Source organism: Lepisosteus oculatus, chromosome 6 (genome assembly GCF_040954835.1).
Source record: "Lepisosteus oculatus isolate fLepOcu1 chromosome 6, fLepOcu1.hap2, whole genome shotgun sequence".
NCBI lineage: Eukaryota > Metazoa > Chordata > Actinopteri > Semionotiformes > Lepisosteidae > Lepisosteus > Lepisosteus oculatus.
The window spans coordinates 380,438-400,363 of NC_090701.1; the positions used below are offsets into that span (position 1 = coordinate 380,438).

The window sequence follows — 19,926 nt, forward strand, 5'->3', positions numbered from 1 at the left end:
CACGCCACGTACCACTGCCGGTACGCGTACCACAGTTTGAGAACCACTGCGCTACAATATTATTGTTTTTAATATGCAATTACAGACAGCTTTGTCGATCAACCATCTCTGAATTAAATCACGTTTTCTCCATGGTCATAAATCCAAGAGACTTTGGCCAGTTGTTCTACATTTAATTTATCGTAATCTCTACATCTAGTATCAGATTTTCAGTTGTCTTGTCTAATATTGTTGTGACATTTTTTGTGATCATTTTACTGTAAGCGGGTTTCTGTTCTTTCGGGCTTAAACCAATGAAATCACAGCTCCGGTCAGGACTACATTTGTATTGTAACGCTACGGCGTTCACGTCGGCCCCCCACCTTCGGGGACTCGAACCCGGGCCTCCAGCGTCACTCAGCAGGGACCCAGCCTCTTGAGCCTAAGGGGAATCTCCCGTCAGCCCGGCGGCTGCGGTCCCTGCTATTCACAGGGAAGGGCGGTGACGTCACCGCGCTGGTCAGCCGGCTCTCACGAGCAATGGAGGCCGTATGCGTTACAACTATAAATATATATAAAAGGAACGTGTCCTTAGCAATATAAATACTTAACACTAAAATTTTAAAAAAAACGTTATTATGTATGTATATCAAAATCGAATTCCTTATAACAAAGGATAATTTTCAATTTCAACAATATAATTTCATATTGACACATTATAGTTAACCAAGTTCATATGGTTCTGATTTATTTTATGATACAAATTAAATTAAAATTAAGTAGCATAGCAACTCGCGTGTATTAGGCGACAATCTTGCAACACGATGAGCATCACTAATCGAGCCCCGATCAACAGGCTCGCTGGCTTGAAACGGTGCGCGCAGTGCATGCTGGAAATTGTAGTTTGCCTCTCACGAGTGCCTCGCTGATACCGCTCAACTTGCCTTACGCGAAAACTCCAACTCCTACAATCCCACAGCTGCATAGCGTTACTCTGCAATGGCGAGGTTCTTGGTGGACTACCTACCGAAGACTTCTTAATTAAAGTTACTATCAGTCAAATACACGCGGATTTTTTTTATTTTGCAAAGTTTAGGTGTATTGTTTTTGACATTGCGTTCGGTCAGCCCAAAGCCCATTTTTTGTTGTTGTCGCTTTTTATTAGCATACTTACAACTGTGACAGTTTTATTTCGAAGGGGCAACATGCTGTTTTATTTGATACTGAAGTCCCAGCAGGTGAGGTCAGCCCGGTGCTGCGGCTTTCGATGCTACCGACAGTTGCACAGGGACGGCGGGAGCTTGCAGCGCGCCTCGCCCACAGCTGCCGTGCGGTCCGTCTGTGCGGCCGGGCTCCGCAGCGCCCTGCACGTCCCCAAACTGGGCGTCCTGGCCGATCCCGGGCTCAGAAGGGGGAAGCATGAAAGTTCAGGGCAGTTACCCGCGCAGGGGCGCCGAGGCGACACTTCGACACTGTCCACAGCCCAGAAAGGTGAGGGACTGGCCCGGGAGCCGAGGTCGCGATTTGCCCTGGACGCTATCTGGGACAAGGTACTCACGGTGGAGCTGGGTGGCCTCCCGGTAATTCATTGGTGTAGGCAGGAAGACAGTGATACCAGTTTCCCTCGCTGTCCAAAAGCAATGACAGTGTCAAGCCAGTGGATTTAAGAGTGAAACAATAGCAAGAGGACAAAAATGGAAACTGCTTGGAACTGCGTTTAAAAGTTTACTCAAAGGGCTGTGCGAGTGTGGAACAAGCTACCTTGCCAATATCCTGGTGTAGTTCAAGAAACAGCTGGGTAAAAGCTACCAAACTAGCTACTGTAGGTGGACTGAATGTCCCCATCTCGTTTGTATCCTTTCTTAAAAGGTTTCTGGTAGGTCTTTGTTCTTGGTGGACAAATGAACTGTGTTTGCAAGAATGCTCCTTTGGAAAGTGGGTTAGAGTGAAATTCTGAAACAAGTGTGTATAAGTGTTGCTGGGCAGCAGAGTAGAGTGGTGGTTAGGTTAAGACGGGGAGGTTGGGAGTTCAAATCCCAGGGGCACTGCTGCTGTGTTCCCGAGCACGGGGCTGCACTCAGACTGCTGAAGTAAAATAAGTCTGTAAAATTGGGCACAAGTGCCGCGTTGCTCTGTTTAAAGGGCTCACTCTAATAATAATAAAAGTGTTCCCAGACTGTTTAGACTGGCAAGTATTTTTAAAAAGAGAAACAGTAATGTGCTCTCTTTTCTCCTCCTTGCAGTCAAGAAAGCTGGGAAGGATTTCACGTATCTAATTGTGGTGCTTGTTGGGATTGGAGTAACAGGTAAGTTCTCGTGACCAAGGTGACAGGAGCTTCCTGTTAATACACATTCATTACGGAAAACGGGTGTGTTTTTATTGTTTCATCAATTTAACATCAGTTATGTGCATCTAAGATTTATTATATTTTCACATATGGAAATCAGTTTCAAATTAGAATGCTATAATGTACCTGTACCATATGCAATCCACAGAAACACCAAGAGCGTGAAAACATAAGAAAGGTTACAGAAGTTATGCAAAACCCTGCACTTGCCTGTATTGTCTTCAGCCAGGCGCTCACCCAGTCATGAGATCCACATTGGAGCCTGTGATGGCAATTCTATCCCAAAGGAGTGGGGGGGGCAGTGTTTCATTGGCCTTTGTGTGGGTGAACTGTGTCTGTAAGCAGGAACAATGTTTGTGCAAGAACAACGCTGGAGCACGTCCTCTTAAAACAGATTGAACTGCATATCCTAAAACTGTGTAAGATTTAAAAATATGTCAAAACACAGATCCGGGGCTGTTGTCCACTGCATGGTGGATGAATGCAATTCGATAGACCAAAGAGATAAGAAGTCAGACAGCGAGGTGTGAACTGAGGTGAAACATTACTTTGTCTTTTATCAAAGTAAAGATTCGCAAAAACCCAGTATTTGAACACAGACACTGGTGGGTCACTTTTTAAAGATTTAATCAGATTTGCTTGTTTTACTTACATATTCAACAGTTTACTTCCAAAAATCCCAAATTAGTAGGAGTATGTGTTTTATGGTACCTGGATAAAAAAGAACAACCTTGCACTTCTTCAGTCCATTTTAAAACAGCCTGGAGATGATGGATGTTACAAGCCATTTTCTAGAACTGTATTTATGTTTGATGTTATGATCTTTTCATCAGTCTTAATGTAGAAAACGATCCAGTCAGTTTTTCATTAGTTTTCATTAATGTCTTTGGATTATTAACTCAGTGCAATTTATCAGTGAACATTGCAAGTACAAATGCAGATGACAACCATGTAAACAAAGGAAGGCTTTCCTGAGGTATAACAAGCTATTATTAATTACCTAATTATCTGTCAGTTCACCTTTTAACTCTGCAGAATGTTAATGTGTTGCTGGCAGCTCAGTGTTTGAGGTTAATGCACTGAAAACTACATCATGGTCATTATGGATGGGAGCTGAAACATATCAACTGCTTTTATGCACAATCATGAGTTTGGGATCATGGATAAATTCATCCATTGTATTGCTTTAACATGCTGAACACATTTGCATGCATTGTTTTTACTAAATGAATGAGGGCTATTGAATTTCATTTTTGCAAATAGTGAATTAAGATGCCATGTCTTCATTCTGTTCTTTTGGGGGGAAAAAAGCTTTCTGAATCTGTATTAGGTGGAGGAGTTGGTAGCCATAATTTCTGCATGACTGTGTGTCTTTGTCTTAATTACAAATCGGTTGATTTTCTTTTTCTTCAGTATTTAATACGTATGCTTTTTCAATTATTCTACAGTCCTATGAGTTCAGTTTAAAAAATCATTTCTGTTCAATTTCTCATTCATCTATTGTTGTTTGTATTATGTAGCCACAATATAAAAACTGCAACCACTTTTATTTATAACCTACTATACATTTGAAGCCTCAGAGCACATTGGATTGTTTTGATTAGCCCTCATTGACTCTCTCCTTCCTTCAGGTGGATTATTCTATGTTGTCTTCAAGGAGTTGTTTTCATCTTCTAGTCCAAGCAAAATCTATGGAAAGGCTTTGGAGAAATGCAGAGCACATCCAGAGGTAAGGTTAAAGAGGGCTCTTTGCACAAAGGGAGAAAATCAGAACAGAATAATCTATGTGATTAAATACAATGTTACACACTGAAGTGGAGAACCCAATTCAATAATTTTGACCTGTGTGGAACAGTGCTTTGCTGTGTGTTTAGCACCTGTCCCACATATTTAGATTCAGAGCTAAAAATTGAATTGAAATAAGAACTTAAAAAAGGATGTGTAAAGGAAGAAACCATCTGTCTTAACTAGCGTGTTCAGTTTAGAGCAGATTGAAGCCAATGTATTCATATTTGAAGGAAGTTTGAGGGAATTAGCTTTTCTCAGATTTAAATTTACTTCCCCATTTCAACTTGGTGTAATTTCAACTTGTTGTGCTCTCAGTCATGTTTATTACTAACCCCCAAGACTGTCAGTTGGGTCGACGTTGTCTGTGCCATTAAAAGTTTTGAATACCTGAATCCGGTCCTCTCTTAGTCTTCTCTCTTCAAGAATAAAGTGAAGGGTCATTCCTTTGAGTCCAGTAAAGTATCTGGTCACTCTTGTCTGGAAACAAAACAACCATATCTTTTATATTTTAGCATGGTATCCACAACTTACATATTATCAGTGCATAGTCCACTGTTAATGGGGGTCCGGTGAGTATTTTGGGGAATACCTAAAGGCAATATTTTAAATTGTAAAGGAATCTGAATGTGGCACATGTAATCTCAGAATTAAAAGTAAGTTAAGAGGTGTGAGGAAGCTGGGGTAATATAGGTTTCTGTAGAATATAAGATGTGTTTTGCTGTGCTGTACCATGCTGCCTGTGCTCTGATGTGCTCTGCCGTGCTGCCTTGTCACATATCCTTCTCTTTTTGAATTGTTGAGATCGTTGGAGTGTTTGGAGAGCCGATCAGAGGCTACGGGGAGACGACGCGCCGTGGCAGAAGGCAGCATGTGAGGTAAAACAAGCGTAACGCCAGGGTCATCCGAAAGCCAGTCCAGCCCTTTCCCCTGGGCTAGTTACCCTGTTCTGATGTTTGTTTCAGTCACATGGAGTACATGAAGGATGGGGTCAAGCACATGAGGTTAAAGTTTTACATCGATGGGGCTGAACCAAGACTGCAAGGAACTGCACATGCAGAAGTTCTGGAGGTACAGTGGCACGTTTTCTCTTTCTTACTGAACTAGCAGAGTCAAGAACCATCTGAAGTCAAATAAACTGCCTTTTAAGTGATTTTTCATCTCTGCGGAATGTTACGCTCAACGTTCCTATGTTCCTTGTGGTAGCTGTGACCTGCAGTCTGCAGGGCCTGTTGCAGATCGCCGTCTTCACCACAGACACACTAACCAACCAGTTTCATTACCACCAGGATGCTTTGAGTTCTGAGTGTTAATTCAATTATTTTATTTGTTACATTTGTTTTTTGCAGAATCCCAAAACAGGAAAATATGAATTCCGCTACCTGTTTGTGGACGTAGATACATACCCACGAAGAACAATTGTTGTTGAAGATAACCGATAAAGGCATTGATTAGCAGGATAGAATATCTTATTACAACCAATAACAATTCTGGTTCAGTGTGGAAGCTTTTCTGTCAGCAGACGTGATGATTTGAGAAGAGAATAAAGATGGGATTTGTTTATCTGGATTCTCTTAAGGCTTTTTCTGCAGAGGTATTAATTTCTAGGGGAATAATAATGGATTGCAAGATGGATTGTAAGAATAGCTGCATTACAGTGGTAATTATGGTAAAAAATGTATACATCTTCTTCCAAAAGGAATTGTTTGCAGGAGAACATCCGCAGATAGTGGGGGTTTAAAAATGAGTCAAATTAATTATTGTGACAGAAAGAAATATCAATTTGAATTATTGTTAAATTGCTCTTTGAAAAGCCAGATGCCTGCATCATTTTGATTCGGTTTTGAGTCATTTTGAGTTTTTGCTACTGCACCTTCTAAACCTTTTCACCCCAAAAAATAAATGCACAAATCCTTTTTCCAATGAATTAGCAGAAAATGTTTCACACACAAAGTATTGTAAAATATAAAGAAGAAAAGGAAGCAGTGATATTCAGAATGAGATTGCAGCTTGTTATATATAAAATAATAAAAGCACGATTCGTGCTCAGCTTGCTGCACTCCAGAGCTTCCTCAGGTGGTCAGAGTTCCGCTCGGTTCGAGCTGTCCTCAGCAGCCTTAGCTTTTCCAGGCTGTTTATTTTCATCAGGCTTCATGGCTGGAAACAGCAGAACCTCCTGAAAAAAGAAATCCAGAACAGCTGCTCTGACTGGGTCTTTACTGGCAGAGAAGAATCAGCCTCCTGTGTGATGCTGCTGTATATGTGTATTAATCTTGAGCATTGAACAGAAGTTTTACATCAACTTAAACTTATTCTAAGGACATGTGATTCTTTCTTTTATGAAATAAACATTAGCTTTGCTGTCTATAAAACAATTATAAAACTTTTTTTTTCATTTATATGAATTATGTATTGTAGGGTCAGCTGTTCTGTTGTTTGTAATTAACTTTTATGCAGGAAATGTTTGGATCCATTTCATTGCATTCTGTTCTGTTTGTGGCTCATTTTTAAGTTTTAAATTATTTTGTGCAGCATTTTTACATAATATAAAAGTTTATACCATTAATGAAGTGTTTATCCTTCCTCTTAGTATAAATAGGTAGTGCTGTCAGTCTTCACATGTCACATAAACCTTAAGGGCCAAATTTACTAAGACCAGGATCAATGCAAACATACTGCAATTTACACCTGTGTTGCAACAACTCACAGTTAACATGGCTAGAGAGACTGTTAACAAGAAGAGCTGAAATGTACTAAGATGCACATATCCTGTGACACTTTAGCAAAGGAGTGATCTCGGAAATAGGCTTCAGAATACATGGCAGTGGTTAACATTGTAACATTATAATAAGAGTCTGAGACAGCAATGCCTAAGGTGAGTAATAGTTTAATCACTGAAGGAATGTCATGAATCCTGTGAGCAAGACGTTTCGGGTCATATTGGATACATCCAGTGGCTCCTGTTTTTCCCTCCTGTGTATGTAGTGGAAGAGGGTAGAGAGGACATGGAGTATGCTTTTTTGTCTTTTTTTGTATTTCCCCAAATTTATTAGTAACCATTTTACAACTCGTGAAACAGGCACTATTCCTTAGTTTTGGTGTGCTCCTCAGACTGCTGGAGAAGAATTTGATGCTCTTCTGTAGAATGGCCAATGAGCCAAGCAGCCCCATGCCATTTGTGTGGGCAAAAGCAAATGCCCCCTCTCTGTGGAAAACAGAAATGGTTTGGCTTATAAAGCACCCCAGTTCTTATCACATACCTTGATGTTGTTGGAGTCCGTCAGCAACATGGTTAGACGGTCGATCCCTATTCCCCACCCTGCTGTTGGTGGGAGGCCGAATTCCAAAGCTGTACAGAAGTCTTCATCAACGCTCATCGCTTCAGTGTCACCGGCGTGTTTTGCCTGTCGATGTGGCGTATACATGTTCTGTACAGTCTTGTGTGGTCAGTATTGCAGCATGGCTGGAGCTTTTTTGCTGAGAATTTATATTCACAGGGATAAAGGACTGGCTATAGTGTGTGAATGACAGTCAAGTAATCACATACATACTGCAGTAAACTTCCCACTTGTTAACATATTGGGTTTCAGGTGGAATAGAGACCGCTTAGTAGACAGTTGGTACCTTGGCTTGTTCTTCAAAGAGCTGCCGCTGTACGTGGGGATCATTGAGCTCTGTGTAGGCATTACACAGCTCGTGCTTCATGACGAACAGCTCAAACCGCTCAGACAGGCCTGCCTCAGAACGGTGCCTGAAGGAAAAGCATGCTGAAGTTACAAACATGCAAGATGACTGATATCTGAGAGAACAGATCCCATAGAGAAATTCTTGCACTGTGACTAAGTTAAAGTATACGAATAAACGTAGTACAAACTATATCGTTCAGGATCTAAAGACAATTGGATTTCTGCTATCATGGTTATGCTCTGACATGTAGGCCTACCATTTTGCCAGAGGGCTCATGGTCTGTGGATGATCACAGATGAAGGTGGGATTGATGCAGGAGACCTCTAAGAACTCTCCAACCAGCTGCAACAACACAAGGTTTGAGCTGACGATTTAAAGTTATAAAAAGTTGTAATGGATATTTGCTGTATTAATGTATATAGCAAGAACCTGAAACTGAATTTTTCTGTGATTTACTGAACCACAGCTGCCGCTGAGGTATGTTAAAGTTTTTCAGCTTTAAATATTTTCTGGAATGACCAGAATCACATACTTCATTGGCCATATCATAAAAGTTAAAGTCATTAATGCTTTTTACACATGTATAAAACTAATATAACAAGTGGTGTGCAAAAATTGTATCTGAATCATTCAGCTTCTTTTTGGTTTGATCAGAGATGCGACTTAATTTAGAAAGTGATATGTTACCGGGAGAAATTAATGCTGAAGGCTGGCCGCCCTATAAACCTTTTAGAAAGTTAACAATGCAGGACCAATGCTAAAAAAATAAAATTGAAGGACCTTATCTAAAAGTCTTGCCGAGGTCCTGGGAGCACTGCATTCCAGTCCTTTTTCTTGACAAAGTCTCTCTAGAAACTGGCGGGACTCTGTGATGGAAAATATGTAGATATTAGTTATTTTCACCGTTGTTCTGAAAGATCAGCATCAGACTGTGCAGCAAGTTTATGGCTTCAAAGCTGTTGTAGACCTTTATTGTGGTTTGTTCTTCTTTCCTGGAAGATAGTTTTTTCCCTATGAAATCAGGGGTTTGGAAGTTTTGGTATTTTTTCTACTATGATATACTAAAGGTCTGTTATACCAAGGGATGATTACATTGAGTTTCTTGTATGTAAGTAAACAGTATAACATATTCTGCTGGAATTGTTTTATTCTGTGTGTGAGTTGGCAGCTCCAGGGAAGAATAAACCCTTAAGACCTCCCACAGAAGGGCATTCATGAGCCTGAAATCGTAAAGATGCCCTGGTCTTTGAGCAGGAATCGGGGCAGCAGTGATCTACGCTGACAAATTCAGTCTGACCTTCGCTGTCCAATGCGTCTGCCGCAGGGAGACTGACTCCCAGCACCTTCCGCAGTTCCTCCATCATCCTGATCCTGCGGAAGGGCGGAGTGAAGTCGATCTCTACCACCTCGCCTTCAGGGCCTGCAGGATGGTATGTTATCTTGTAGCCGCCTGTGAGCTGCAGAACCATGCCTGTGGGGGCAGGAAAGGTTCCAGAACAGACCAAGAACAAATTATTCTGACTTTTAAAAGGGCTGCGTTCTCCTTATATTGATGTGGAAAACTTTTGGTGTTTCACACTAAGCGTAAGTGGTCAAACTAGAGTACCAATCAGCCTGGATGGGCCGGATGGCCTCTTCTCGTTTACAGCCTTTTTTACGTTCTTTTGATATATTAGTCCAAGCTATTAAAAAAAATATGTCTACATAATTTAATTTAATCCAAAGCTATTGGGCTAAATAGTATTTAACAGGTTGATTTGTTTACATCTACCGAATGTAAATCCTCTCTCCTGATGCAGTAATAATTTTCTGGTACAAGAGGGCATGTTTGCAAATGGCAAATCATAGTCCCAACATAAAATGTCATAAAGGTATCAGAACAAAGGAGGGATGTTAACCTGAATGATGTGAGCTGTTCCACTGGTCATGAATTCATTTACTGCACGTCAAGCCAGGGAAACAGCACAAAACCAAAACTACCTGAGATTCTTGTTAGGAACATGTGTTTGAAAGAGAAAATTGTTGTTGGTCAACATATTTTGTCAGCCAGAAAAGCTGTTCATGTTCAGGTTGAGAAGTACTATTTGAAATCGGAAAGTTATGTAAGTTTCCATATCCGTTTAATTAAACATGTAAACAGAGGGTTTCATGTCCATTTTATAAGTATAAGGGCAGTTATTTTTGCCATAGCTAGAAATGTCTTAGTCTACAGTACAGTAATGCCATGAGCTGCACATTTCACCAATCTGGAACCATTTCAGTTTGCTTTTACAGTGGGAGAAAACTGATTTGTACAATCACATGTACTGTAGTAATACATTTTTATATTGGTCTTCTTTCCGTTCATTCTCTGTCATGTTTTAAAATTTACCAAAGCTTAACTCCCTTTACAGTGATCCAGTGTCACTGACAGTTTGCATAAATAACCTTCACTGAATTATAGTTTGTCAGATTATAGATTTTGGACTCTAAAGCTTCGCTCCCTTAACATCACACCGAGACAGGCTCTTCTCACAGTACCTGCCAGCAGCTCTTCAGTGATTTCCATCAGGTCGTTGTAGTCAGCATAGGCCATGTAAAATTCACATGTGGTGAACTCTGGATTGTGGGTCAGGTCAATGCCTTCGTTTCTAAACTGGCGCCCGACTTCGTACACTCTATCCAGGCCTCCCACAACGAGCATCTGGAGGGGAAAGATGTCGGGTGTGACTGAGCGGGATGAGCAGAGGGACATGCCCAGCTGTGAGAGATGTGGCTGGGGCTGGGTAGTACCTTCAGGTAGAGCTCAGGAGCAATCCTCATGTACAGGTCCATGTTCAGCTCGTTGTGATGGGTGATGAACGGCCTGGCCGCAGCCCCCCCAGCAATCATGTTCATCATGGGGGTCTCCACCTAGGAAGCCAAGAACAGCCTGAAGCCTCAAGCACAAGTTGCCTCCTCCTTCACTAAGGAAGCTGCAACCACACTCCTGGTTTAACCAAAATGCTCAAGTGCCCTTCCTGTAACTGGAGATAAACCATGCAATAATTTAACAACTGACTTAATCGTTTCAGAGTAATTTTTAAACATGACTGTGCAAAAAACAAAAGGGAACACTTGATGAAAAGTGTAGTGTTGTTAAAGTTCATCCTTAACTCTTCGCAGTTTGTCAAACAGTTTACTAGATTCAAACTGATTAAATTCATACACAAGAGTAATCCCACTTTATCTCCCTTATATATGAATATATTGTTTAGTGAAAGCTCTTCATCTTCAGCATGACAATGAAAAACATCATAACAAATTACCATCCAAAGAAATATAAGTAGCGAGGTTCATTCCTGTTCTTGATGTTACACATCAGAGATAAATGCACTGTAATTAGTTATACTAAATAGCTGTAGTTTCTTAACAAAGAACGTCATCAGTGAGCTAGAACACTGTACTTTTACCGTGGTATAGACAAGCTATGATTTTACTTTTTGAAACCTTTTTCTTAATAAGGTGTCAGATATTGTGTATAATTGCTATTTCATGACGAATAACTACACTGAAGATCAGAAGAATGCTTTGTGAATATTTATTGAGTATTTTAAATATAAAACATTTTAACTTAACCCTCCAGAAGATGAGGTGGTACAGACCCCATTCAGAGTTAGTAATTAACAAAGGGGTATCTGCAAGACTGCAGATGGGGTGGAGGAGAGTTGTATGAGTCAAATGTAAAAAAGAGGAGTTTGTGTGTGGTTTTATCTTAACTGTTTTTAACTAACGATTATGATTTTGAATTGCTGGTTAAAATTGACTTGTTTGTAATTATCCTTCCAGAAATTCAGTTAAGAACTTTCACTTAAGAAAATATGTAATGCATACTGTATATACATACCCTATGTAAAGTTGTTTTTGAAAGATGTAAATCGTACCTCCAGAAATCCTTTATTATCCAGAAAGCTCCGTAGGTATTGAATAATTTTAGCTCTTGTAATGAACTTTTGCCTCACTGAATCATTTAGGATCAAATCAAGGTAACGCTGGCGATACCTTTTCTCCTATAAAAAAAACAACAATTAAATAAAAAAGGGTGTCCTGCAGGTTGGTTTTTGCATCTCATCAAAGAGGTTATGCTGAGCTAGGCCCTGAAGTTCAAAGAAAGTTTAAAAAAAGACGACCCCAACACTTTGTTTCCAAAAGCAAAATGACAAAATACAGTAGTTACAAAAGGAATCATCCGTAAAGAAACAGGGATCTGTGCTCATCGGGAAAGGACAGACTTTGTTCTTAATGTCTCCTAGAAAACTGCTGCTGCAAAGTTACATTACATCAGTAACTGGTTCAGCAGCCCTCAGCCCCCGGAGGTCCAATAGAACCAGCACGTTCTGCATGCCAGATACTAATTAATTCCAGACGGGCATGATGAACATGTCTGTTGCCCCTCCCTGTGTGGGTGTGGTCTGCCTGCGCACCTGGTCCCGCAGGCCAAAGTGCAGGTGGGGCAGCATGTGCAGGCAGGGGGACAGCAGATGGAGCCGCACGGGGATGATGCTCAGTTCGCCCTTCTTGGTCTTGGCGGGGCTTCCTTCCACTCCGACAACGTCCCCGCGGTGCAATTCCCTGCTCATCTCCACAAACTGCTCCTCGGACGCGTAAAATCTGAAATGAGACAACGTTTTTCTTCCTTCTATGGCCACAATGACATTTTCTGCGAATCAAAGTGCAGGGCTCTAGTCACTAGAAAGACAGATCAAGCCCTTTACGGCTCATACCCTTGCAAAGGTCCCCCAAGCACGAATATACTGAGAGGCGTTAAATGCCATTGGTGCAATACTCACTCTCTGCATTTTAATGTCTCTGCAAATGTTAAGGGAACTGGCAGAAAACCCACTGGTCTTGTTTTTTCTTACTTTACTTATTCTTCCTAATAATAAATTTAATGCCATTTAACACATTGAATATAGACAGAAGTATGTTACTGTTATTGGTACGATGCTACTTTCTGTATGTGTTTCTGTAGACAGGGAGGTAATATACAGTAATTGTACATACTTGGCGTTTGCCATGATCTGTAACTTTACACCTTCTCCTCTGATGTCATAAAACAGAAGCTTGCTACTGGCTTCTCTCTTGGCGTGAATTCGACCTGGGCAACATAAGAACAGGTTTTAGAGTGCAGCAATATTCTAAAATATTTTTTTTTAAATCTCATACAAAAATATTTTATTGTGTGTTAGATAATATCAGAATCAAATATCAGGATCTCTTCATTTCTTAAGAAATGTGATGTGGATTACACTGGGAAAGCAAGCCGAGTAGCTGTGGATAAGGCTGGAGCACAGGCTCCTGCTTTACCTGCTATGGATGTGACCACATCCGTCAGATGCTCTTCTGCTTTGAGGTTTGCGTACTTCTCGATAAACTCCATGAGAGACATCTTCACGTGGAATTTGTGAGGGTAAACCACTTCGCCATTTTGTTTCTTCGAAACAATCGCTTCACTCCTCATTTTATTGTATTTCTAAAACAAACAGTTTTTTAAAAAAGCACAAATCTTCAATACAAAAAATAATAATTCCTTACACTTACATAGCGCTTTTCTGGACACTCCACTCAAAGTGCTTTACAGGTAATGGGGACTCCCCTCCACCACCACCAATGTGCAGCCCCACCTGGATAATGCACCAGTCTGCACCCCACACACCAGCTCTGAGTGGGGAGGAGAGCAGAGGGATGAAGCCAGTTCAGAGATGGGATTATTAGGAGGCCATGATTGGTAAAGGCCAGGGGGAAACCCCTACTCTTTTTTAGAAACACCCTGGGTTTTCAATGACCAGAGAGAGTCAGGACCTAGGTTTTATGTCTAATCTGAAGAACTGTGCCTTTTTACAGTGTAGTATCTCCATCACTATTAGGACCCACACAGACTCCAGGGTAAGTGCCCCATGCTGGCCCCTCCTCTTCCAGCACCTAACACCTCTTCCAGCAGCAATCTTAGTTTTTCCCAGGAGTCTCCCTCCAGGTACTGATCAGGCTCATACCTGCTGAGCTTCACTAAATTGCCAGTTGTGTGATGTGGCTGCTGGCAAAAATATGTTTTATGTATATCCTGTTAAAGGACATTTAAATTTTTATAAGAAACAATACTGTAATATCATAAGAAATGAGGTGTTCCAGATATACTTTAAAGGGAGTACACAAAAGCACTTCACTCGTGAATAGTGTTGATGTCACACAGAGTGCAGCAGCATCATACTGATGCCTTGTACAGAGGCCTTTCATACAAGATGGCCCAGCCAGGAACCTGAAGTTACACCTCTTCTCTCTACTTGGTTGTCACAAGAAAACTGACTGTTTTAAGTTTGTGGTGGTTTGCAAGTCAGGTTACGATAAAAATCAGAGGTTGATTTTAAGATGCAGTGCTGCTGTGAACGGGCAGGAAGTGAACAAAAGTGCCAGCTCCACTGTGTTTCAGGACTCTCATGCTCCTGGACAGGCTGCTCCTGATCCAGAAGGGGTTTAATTAGTGGCCAGAACACCAACCTTCAGGTTCACCGAGACAGCTGAATGGATATATTGCAGACGCACAGGTCACTTGCTCCTGAGGGGAGTGCACTGCCTTCAGGAAGGTCACTTGTGGGTGAGCGGTTTGTGTTGGAACAATGGAACGACAGCAGTGTTAAATGTAATGAAACAGTCAGGCTTCAGAAAACGTGTGTAAGAAAGACGAAGCACAAGTGGTGGAAGAAAGGCCTCGATAGCCCTTTGACCTTTGCTCTGCTGGTGTCTGCTTCTTGTGTAGAGTAAGGGTGGAAAAACTGCAGTAAGATTCCACCACACTCTCTGATATTTAAAAGGCTGCTCTGTTGCTCTCAGGAATTAAAGTGAAACCTTCGATGTTTTGCCAAAAATTGTTTTGAAAATGTTCTAAAAATACCCACCTGTTAAATTAGTACAATAGGGTAATTTTTAAATAGTAAGGATTTTTTCTGTGTATTTAGGCTTTCGTTTTATTTGTGAAATCCTACATATTAGATATAAGACACAAGGAACAGAGTCATGCATGTAGAAAACTGAGAGAATAAACTGATAACCACAGAGTATTCCTGGGTGGAGCAGCCTTATCTGACATTTTGGGCTAAATAAAGATAAATAGTTCCAGTATCTACAAAACAGCTTCTCAAAAACTCTCCAGTTAAAATTGAACTATAGCCATTTAGCAGGAACCTTATGTAATTTTTAAATCTCTGAGGGATTTCACAAGCACCACAAAGAAATAAGAAGGATAACTGCTGTTTATATCCAGACAGACAGAAGAAAGATCTTCTGAACAGCTAATAATTTCAACAGGAGAGTCCAAATACAGTTTTCATTCATCATGGATTCACTTTCCTGTTATTGTGTGAAAATACACTTTTACAGTACATAATTTTCCACTGTCAAAGAATCACAAAGGTAGTATGAAGCTAATAATTCTGTTGTCCTTAGATGATTATGAATGTCATTTACTTACATGGGTCTCCACTTCCAAAGACTCAGTGATATTTCCAGTCTGTTTTCCACTACAAATAAGAGATAAGTGTTACTGTCAGTTTTAGACCTGATGGGGTATCTGCAGAATGACATACTTGTTTTTATATTATAGAAATATATACTATTATATTTATATTATTGTATTTATATATTATAGATGAATGTTATTAAATAGCACTGTATATTGTATATTGTAACCTAGTTCAGTGTGCCTGTATACAGTACGTGTAATGGAGCTGTGTGTTCAAGCTTTGATTTACTATACATAACTTACATATAATACTCCATTTATATGGATTATAAAACAATTTACATGTACATAATTCGCAGCTATCCCATATCAAGTACAAGTAAAATAAAACAAATAGGGACATGAAGTCTTAAAGATAAAAAATGGGTTAAACTACAAGGTCTTCATCTCCTTTTTATTATTTTAAAATATATTGTCATGGAATATATATCTTAATTTCTACAAGCAATACAACTTATTTAAAAGTGTTTACCTTGAAGTGGCATCTGTCTTGCTTCCATTGTTAGCCATAGTTCCCACACTCCTGGGGTACCTGAGAGATGTCTGTTCTGTGCCCTTGCTCAGCTCTAATGATAGTATTTACAAAGCTCAGATAAATACAGTAGCTACTGAAAGTGAAAGTATTGTGTGCACTCAGAATGAAAGCTATATGAGGTCACAAGGAGTGCCATCAGGTCTGGAGGGATTATTTTTGTGCTCTTGTTAGCTGCTGGCAATATTTTGAGAAGTTGGTCTTGTTTCGGGAAGATCGTTGTAGATTATTGTGGTATTGTATGCTGGTGCAGTAATGCTCACCTGTCCCGCTGCAGGGCAAACCAATATTAAAAGCCTCCCATCTTCTTCAATTTCTAGCTTAAAAGGCAAATAGATATTACACAAAATTACAAAACACACAAACTGGCATTTACAAACTACTTTTTACGACTGGAGCATTTACTAAACTAGAGATAGACTAGGTAGTTTAGTCTGCTGGACTAGACTAGAGCTTGCATCAAGATCCCAACACCTTAAAGACAAATTTCCACACTTTTGAATGGACAATAAAGTTATATAAATAAAGCTGTAATTCACTCTCTCCTGTCTCACATCTTGCAGGATTCTGAATACTTGCTTGATGTTTCCTTCTTGTCCCTTAAATCAACAACTATAGAGTTTAATTTTCTTAACTGCATCTATGTATGTTTGACATTGCTGTAAGGCCTGCATTTAACCTGGTAATTCTTGTTTCATTGGATTTCAGTGCAGTAATGTCCATTTGTAGCACAGCAACCAGTGCTGAAACAGGAGCATTTTCATTTCCAGCTTGAACTTAAAATGCAAATGTTTAATACAGCAGACATTATTAACAGTTCAATATAACACTTTCTTTGGATATGCTATGACTTTGTTCAGTCTTGGAACCCTTTGAGAAATAATTTAAAGCTTTTCTATTTTTTTTACTTTTACTTTTGCTGACTTGAAATACAGAACACAGATCTTTTTCGTGCGTGTAACAGATTTTCATTATCCTTTGGTTTTGTTTCTCTTTTCTGGCAACACAGAAGGGTGAGGTTTTTACGTAGCAACCCGAGCAACTTATGATAAACTCAGAAGCAACAGAACAGGATGCTGGATGTTTACACTGGAGCAGTATTTACAATCTGTCTCTTAAGGCCATTGTTCTGACTGAAACTGAAGGAAATCCTGGTATTTTAGAGCACGTCTATGGGTCCTTTCTCAACCCAGAGAGGAACACATTCATGGACATACTGTACAACCAGCTAGTCTGAGGTGAAATGTATTTTATACAACAATGACAGCTCTAAATATTCCAGCATTATTTTTCAGTTACAAAAATGTAAATACAATGAAAAACAATGAGAAAGGAATTTGAAAGGTAGTTACAATAAGTATTTTTGTGGCCTAAAATACAGTAGTATGTTAGAAAGTCTTATGTTAAAGAAAGGATGTCACTGGGTTTCTTTTTTGTTGTTTTTTGTACTATTACTTGTGGTTTTTGCACAAGTAAAATAAATAAAAGCATTCCATTAGAAAGCAGCATGTGGTTTAATAGTTTTTCTTACAATACCTGAGACATTTATTTGAACAAGCAGTTTAGGAGTATTTTGAATTTCACTATTGTTGATGTATTCTAGAAAGAGAACTGGACTCAGCATAGATTCCGGTAGCATTCTTGTATTTACATGAGTCCTGTTTTACGTATGTGTCCTTATCAATACTGTTTTTTTAAAACCATTTCTCTTCGCCTGCATGTACTTTATCTTGGATTTCTATGGCTTTTGTTATTCATTTTTGCCACCCTTACACTGTTATTTTCTCTCTCTCAGTCTCTCTTATGGTTTTTAACTGAACTCAGTTTCTCTCGTCCAGTTGCAGCGAGTGTTAGGTCAGATCACATCACCATCTGTGCTGTGGTTTCCATGGCATAGGAAGTGTAAGAATCTGCACTCAAACTGCATTGATGATCAGCTTGGCTCTGGAGCTCTGGGGCTCAGAGAGAAACCAGGTCTTTCATAACCCTGCTGTCTTTCACTTCTCCTCTTGAATCTGTAAGATACTGGTCATTTCATAGGATGTTTTATCGCTTTATTCTGTTGTGGATTCGCCATAGGTGGGTAAAATGTGTTGATTGTTATCCCTGTGCTGTGTGTTTTCATTGTGACTAAGCAAAAAGTCCCCCCGTCTGGACTACCAAACCTGTAGCTGAGTTCTTCACCGCAAGAGCTACAGTAGCAGCAGGCTTCAAGGTCACAAACACAATATCATAGTCTGGATGTTGTGTTTGTCTTGAGAGTTTGTTTTTTTTTAATCCCCGAGATGAGCTCAATACCCTACAGTGCAGAACTAAATCAGCTTGAATAATACTCCAGCAGACTTTCAAACAGCATGAATCAGCAGAACCACCAGGGAAGCTGTGACTCATCCTGTCTCTGGGACCTGCCACATCCTGTATTCTTAAATCAACCACCTTATATACAGTTCTTCTGTATCTCTTCTGTAGACATCTAATTAATTAAATAATGATTAAAAAAACATAGCATTTAACTAAAGTCATAGAATGCCTTTGCAGACTGTCGTAAATTCCTTATTTCATTACTTGTTTCTGTGCTTTCAGTTGTTTCTCTTTATTATATCTGCACAGTAATTAACATTAAAATTGCAATGCCTTGAACAGAGATTCAGGAAAATCTGTTTACAATGCCACTACAGAAATAAAAGCACAGATAAAAGCACATAAAACCACAGATTTGAAAAAAATTATTTCAGCAATCTGAGCACATCATGTGCCTGATCCCAGAGGTTTTCACCTGTCCCTGCGGTCTCTGTGCAGTTCGCTCGTCTGGAGTGATTTCAAGAGTTCTCCCTCCAGCAGAGTATCCAGCATCAGCACCATTTCCACAGTGATGCCTTTTTCTGGAGCATTCTGGGTTCTAGTGTGTCTGGCACATGAAAATTACTCTGCAACTTTGCTGCAGTTTCTGAAGGGAGTCCAGTAGTCATACACCAAGCTGGGTATGTAACCTGTGCCAGATCAAGACAATTCCTCTGAGAAGGGTTATGAGCAAACATGTGAAATTCAGTTGATACCTGCCAGTAGTAATGGATACTGTACATTACTCTTATGCAAAAGGTAGTTTATTGAGAAAAAACATTACATGGTACTTCTTCCTCTGGCAAAAGGATCGCATTCAACAGCACATGCACATGCAAATCGCTGTCTGTAAAATGGGTAGACATTAAAACGGCCATCGACAAAGCCCAGATTAAAATATAAGAACAATTACTCGAGGAGGCCGCTCGGCCCACCAGCCTGTTCAGTAGTTACTAGTAATTGATCAGTGGATTTTATCCAGCAATGTCTTGAGAGAAGCCAGGGTATCAGCTTCGGCCACATGACTGGATGGGTTGTTCTACAACCCCACACCCCTTATAACTCCAGATTTAATGCTGTACATAACATCTGCCCAAAATTGAGAAGTTATTGGGAAAATAACATCTTCCCAGATTATGTGCCCACCTGCTGCCTAGCCTTGCTCTGTTGTTAAGGATGTGACCATACTAAGCCTGCAGACTTCAGGACGTCTTGGGACTGCTGATGGACAATCACTGACAATGTCTGGTGTCCTAACACGGTCTATGTAGCCCAGATATTGATGGGTGGACATTAAGACACACAACTAACTGATGCGACAGCTCAGCATTCCCTCTGACATGTGCCTGGCTCCGATATACAGACGTCTGAATGTGATTTGAGCTCCCTGTGTCCAATCCAAATGGGATTGTACATTCAGGAGAGCATCATTTGAATTTGAGCGTAACAGTATATGTCTTATCGTATTCGCACAGTTTTAAGATGTGTCTGTCATTCTGTGGCCGAAAGCGTACAGAATCCAGGCTTGAGACAAGACCATCGTTTTTTGTCATGAAATAAAACGTTCATTAAAAAAAGACTACGCTGGGCGAAACGTCTCCATGAACATGAAATAAAGTGTAATATATTTGTGTTCCATTAGATGTCAGTATCTGCCATGAATACTGAAAATTAGAAAGCAACTCAAAACATTTTAATTAAACTATTAAAAATAGATAATA

General features: G+C 40.0%; 2 protein-coding genes across 7 annotated transcripts; one reads left to right on the top strand and one right to left on the bottom strand.

Annotated features, from left to right (window-relative positions):
- The first annotated feature begins 934 nt into the window (after positions 1-934).
- timm21 (translocase of inner mitochondrial membrane 21) lies at positions 935-5,675 on the top strand. The gene is made up of 6 exons (XM_006634612.3): positions 935-1,470; positions 2,223-2,285; positions 3,959-4,056; positions 4,917-4,990; positions 5,078-5,183; positions 5,462-5,675. Exons 1-6 carry the CDS (start codon positions 1,185-1,187, stop codon positions 5,552-5,554), a joined length of 720 nt encoding a protein of 239 aa, XP_006634675.2. The 5' UTR covers positions 935-1,184; the 3' UTR covers positions 5,555-5,675.
- On the bottom strand, positions 5,413-18,938 carry LOC102684218 (lysine--tRNA ligase-like). 6 transcript variants are annotated; one of them, XM_015355014.2, is made up of 16 exons: positions 18,642-18,938; positions 16,129-16,185; positions 15,806-15,899; positions 15,283-15,331; positions 13,125-13,290; positions 12,822-12,915; positions 12,242-12,428; positions 11,702-11,827; positions 10,572-10,691; positions 10,320-10,482; positions 9,097-9,270; positions 8,580-8,665; positions 8,056-8,141; positions 7,737-7,863; positions 7,373-7,516; positions 5,413-6,288 (listed from the first exon to the last, which is right to left on the bottom strand). In XM_015355014.2, the coding sequence occupies exons 3-16, from the start codon at positions 15,841-15,843 to the stop codon at positions 6,193-6,195; spliced, it is 1,656 nt and encodes a 551-aa protein (XP_015210500.1). In that variant the 5' UTR covers positions 15,844-15,899; positions 16,129-16,185; positions 18,642-18,938; the 3' UTR covers positions 5,413-6,192. The 6 variants fall into 6 exon arrangements, with proteins under 6 accessions (XP_015210500.1, XP_015210499.1, XP_015210501.1 ...); XM_015355013.2 differs by having other exon boundaries at positions 15,806-16,185; XM_015355015.2 differs by lacking the exon at positions 18,642-18,938 and having other exon boundaries at positions 16,129-16,716.
- Positions 18,939-19,926: the final 988 nt, after the last annotated feature.

What these genes read in the sequence shown, in the direction of transcription:
- timm21 (XM_006634612.3), top strand. Translation starts at nt 1,185, where the DNA reads ATGCTGTTTTATTTGATACTGAAGTCCCAGCAGGTGAGGTCAGCCCGG. An exon ending in ACTGTCCACAGCCCAGAAAG is followed by an intron (nt 1,471 to 2,222) that starts GTGAGGGACTGG and finishes TCCTCCTTGCAG; the next exon opens with TCAAGAAAGCTGGGAAGGAT. An exon ending in AATGCAGAGCACATCCAGAG is followed by an intron (nt 4,057 to 4,916) that starts GTAAGGTTAAAG and finishes TGAATTGTTGAG; the next exon opens with ATCGTTGGAGTGTTTGGAGA.
- LOC102684218 (XM_015355014.2), bottom strand. Translation starts at nt 15,843, where the DNA reads ATGGCTAACAATGGAAGCAAGACAGATGCCACTTCAAG. An exon ending in CTCCTGAGCTCTACCTGAAG is followed by an intron (nt 10,483 to 10,571) that starts GTACTACCCAGC and finishes TTTCCCCTCCAG; the next exon opens with ATGCTCGTTGTGGGAGGCCT. An exon ending in CGGCAAGACTTTTAGATAAG is followed by an intron (nt 8,142 to 8,579) that starts GTCCTTCAATTT and finishes GTGTTGTTGCAG; the next exon opens with CTGGTTGGAGAGTTCTTAGA.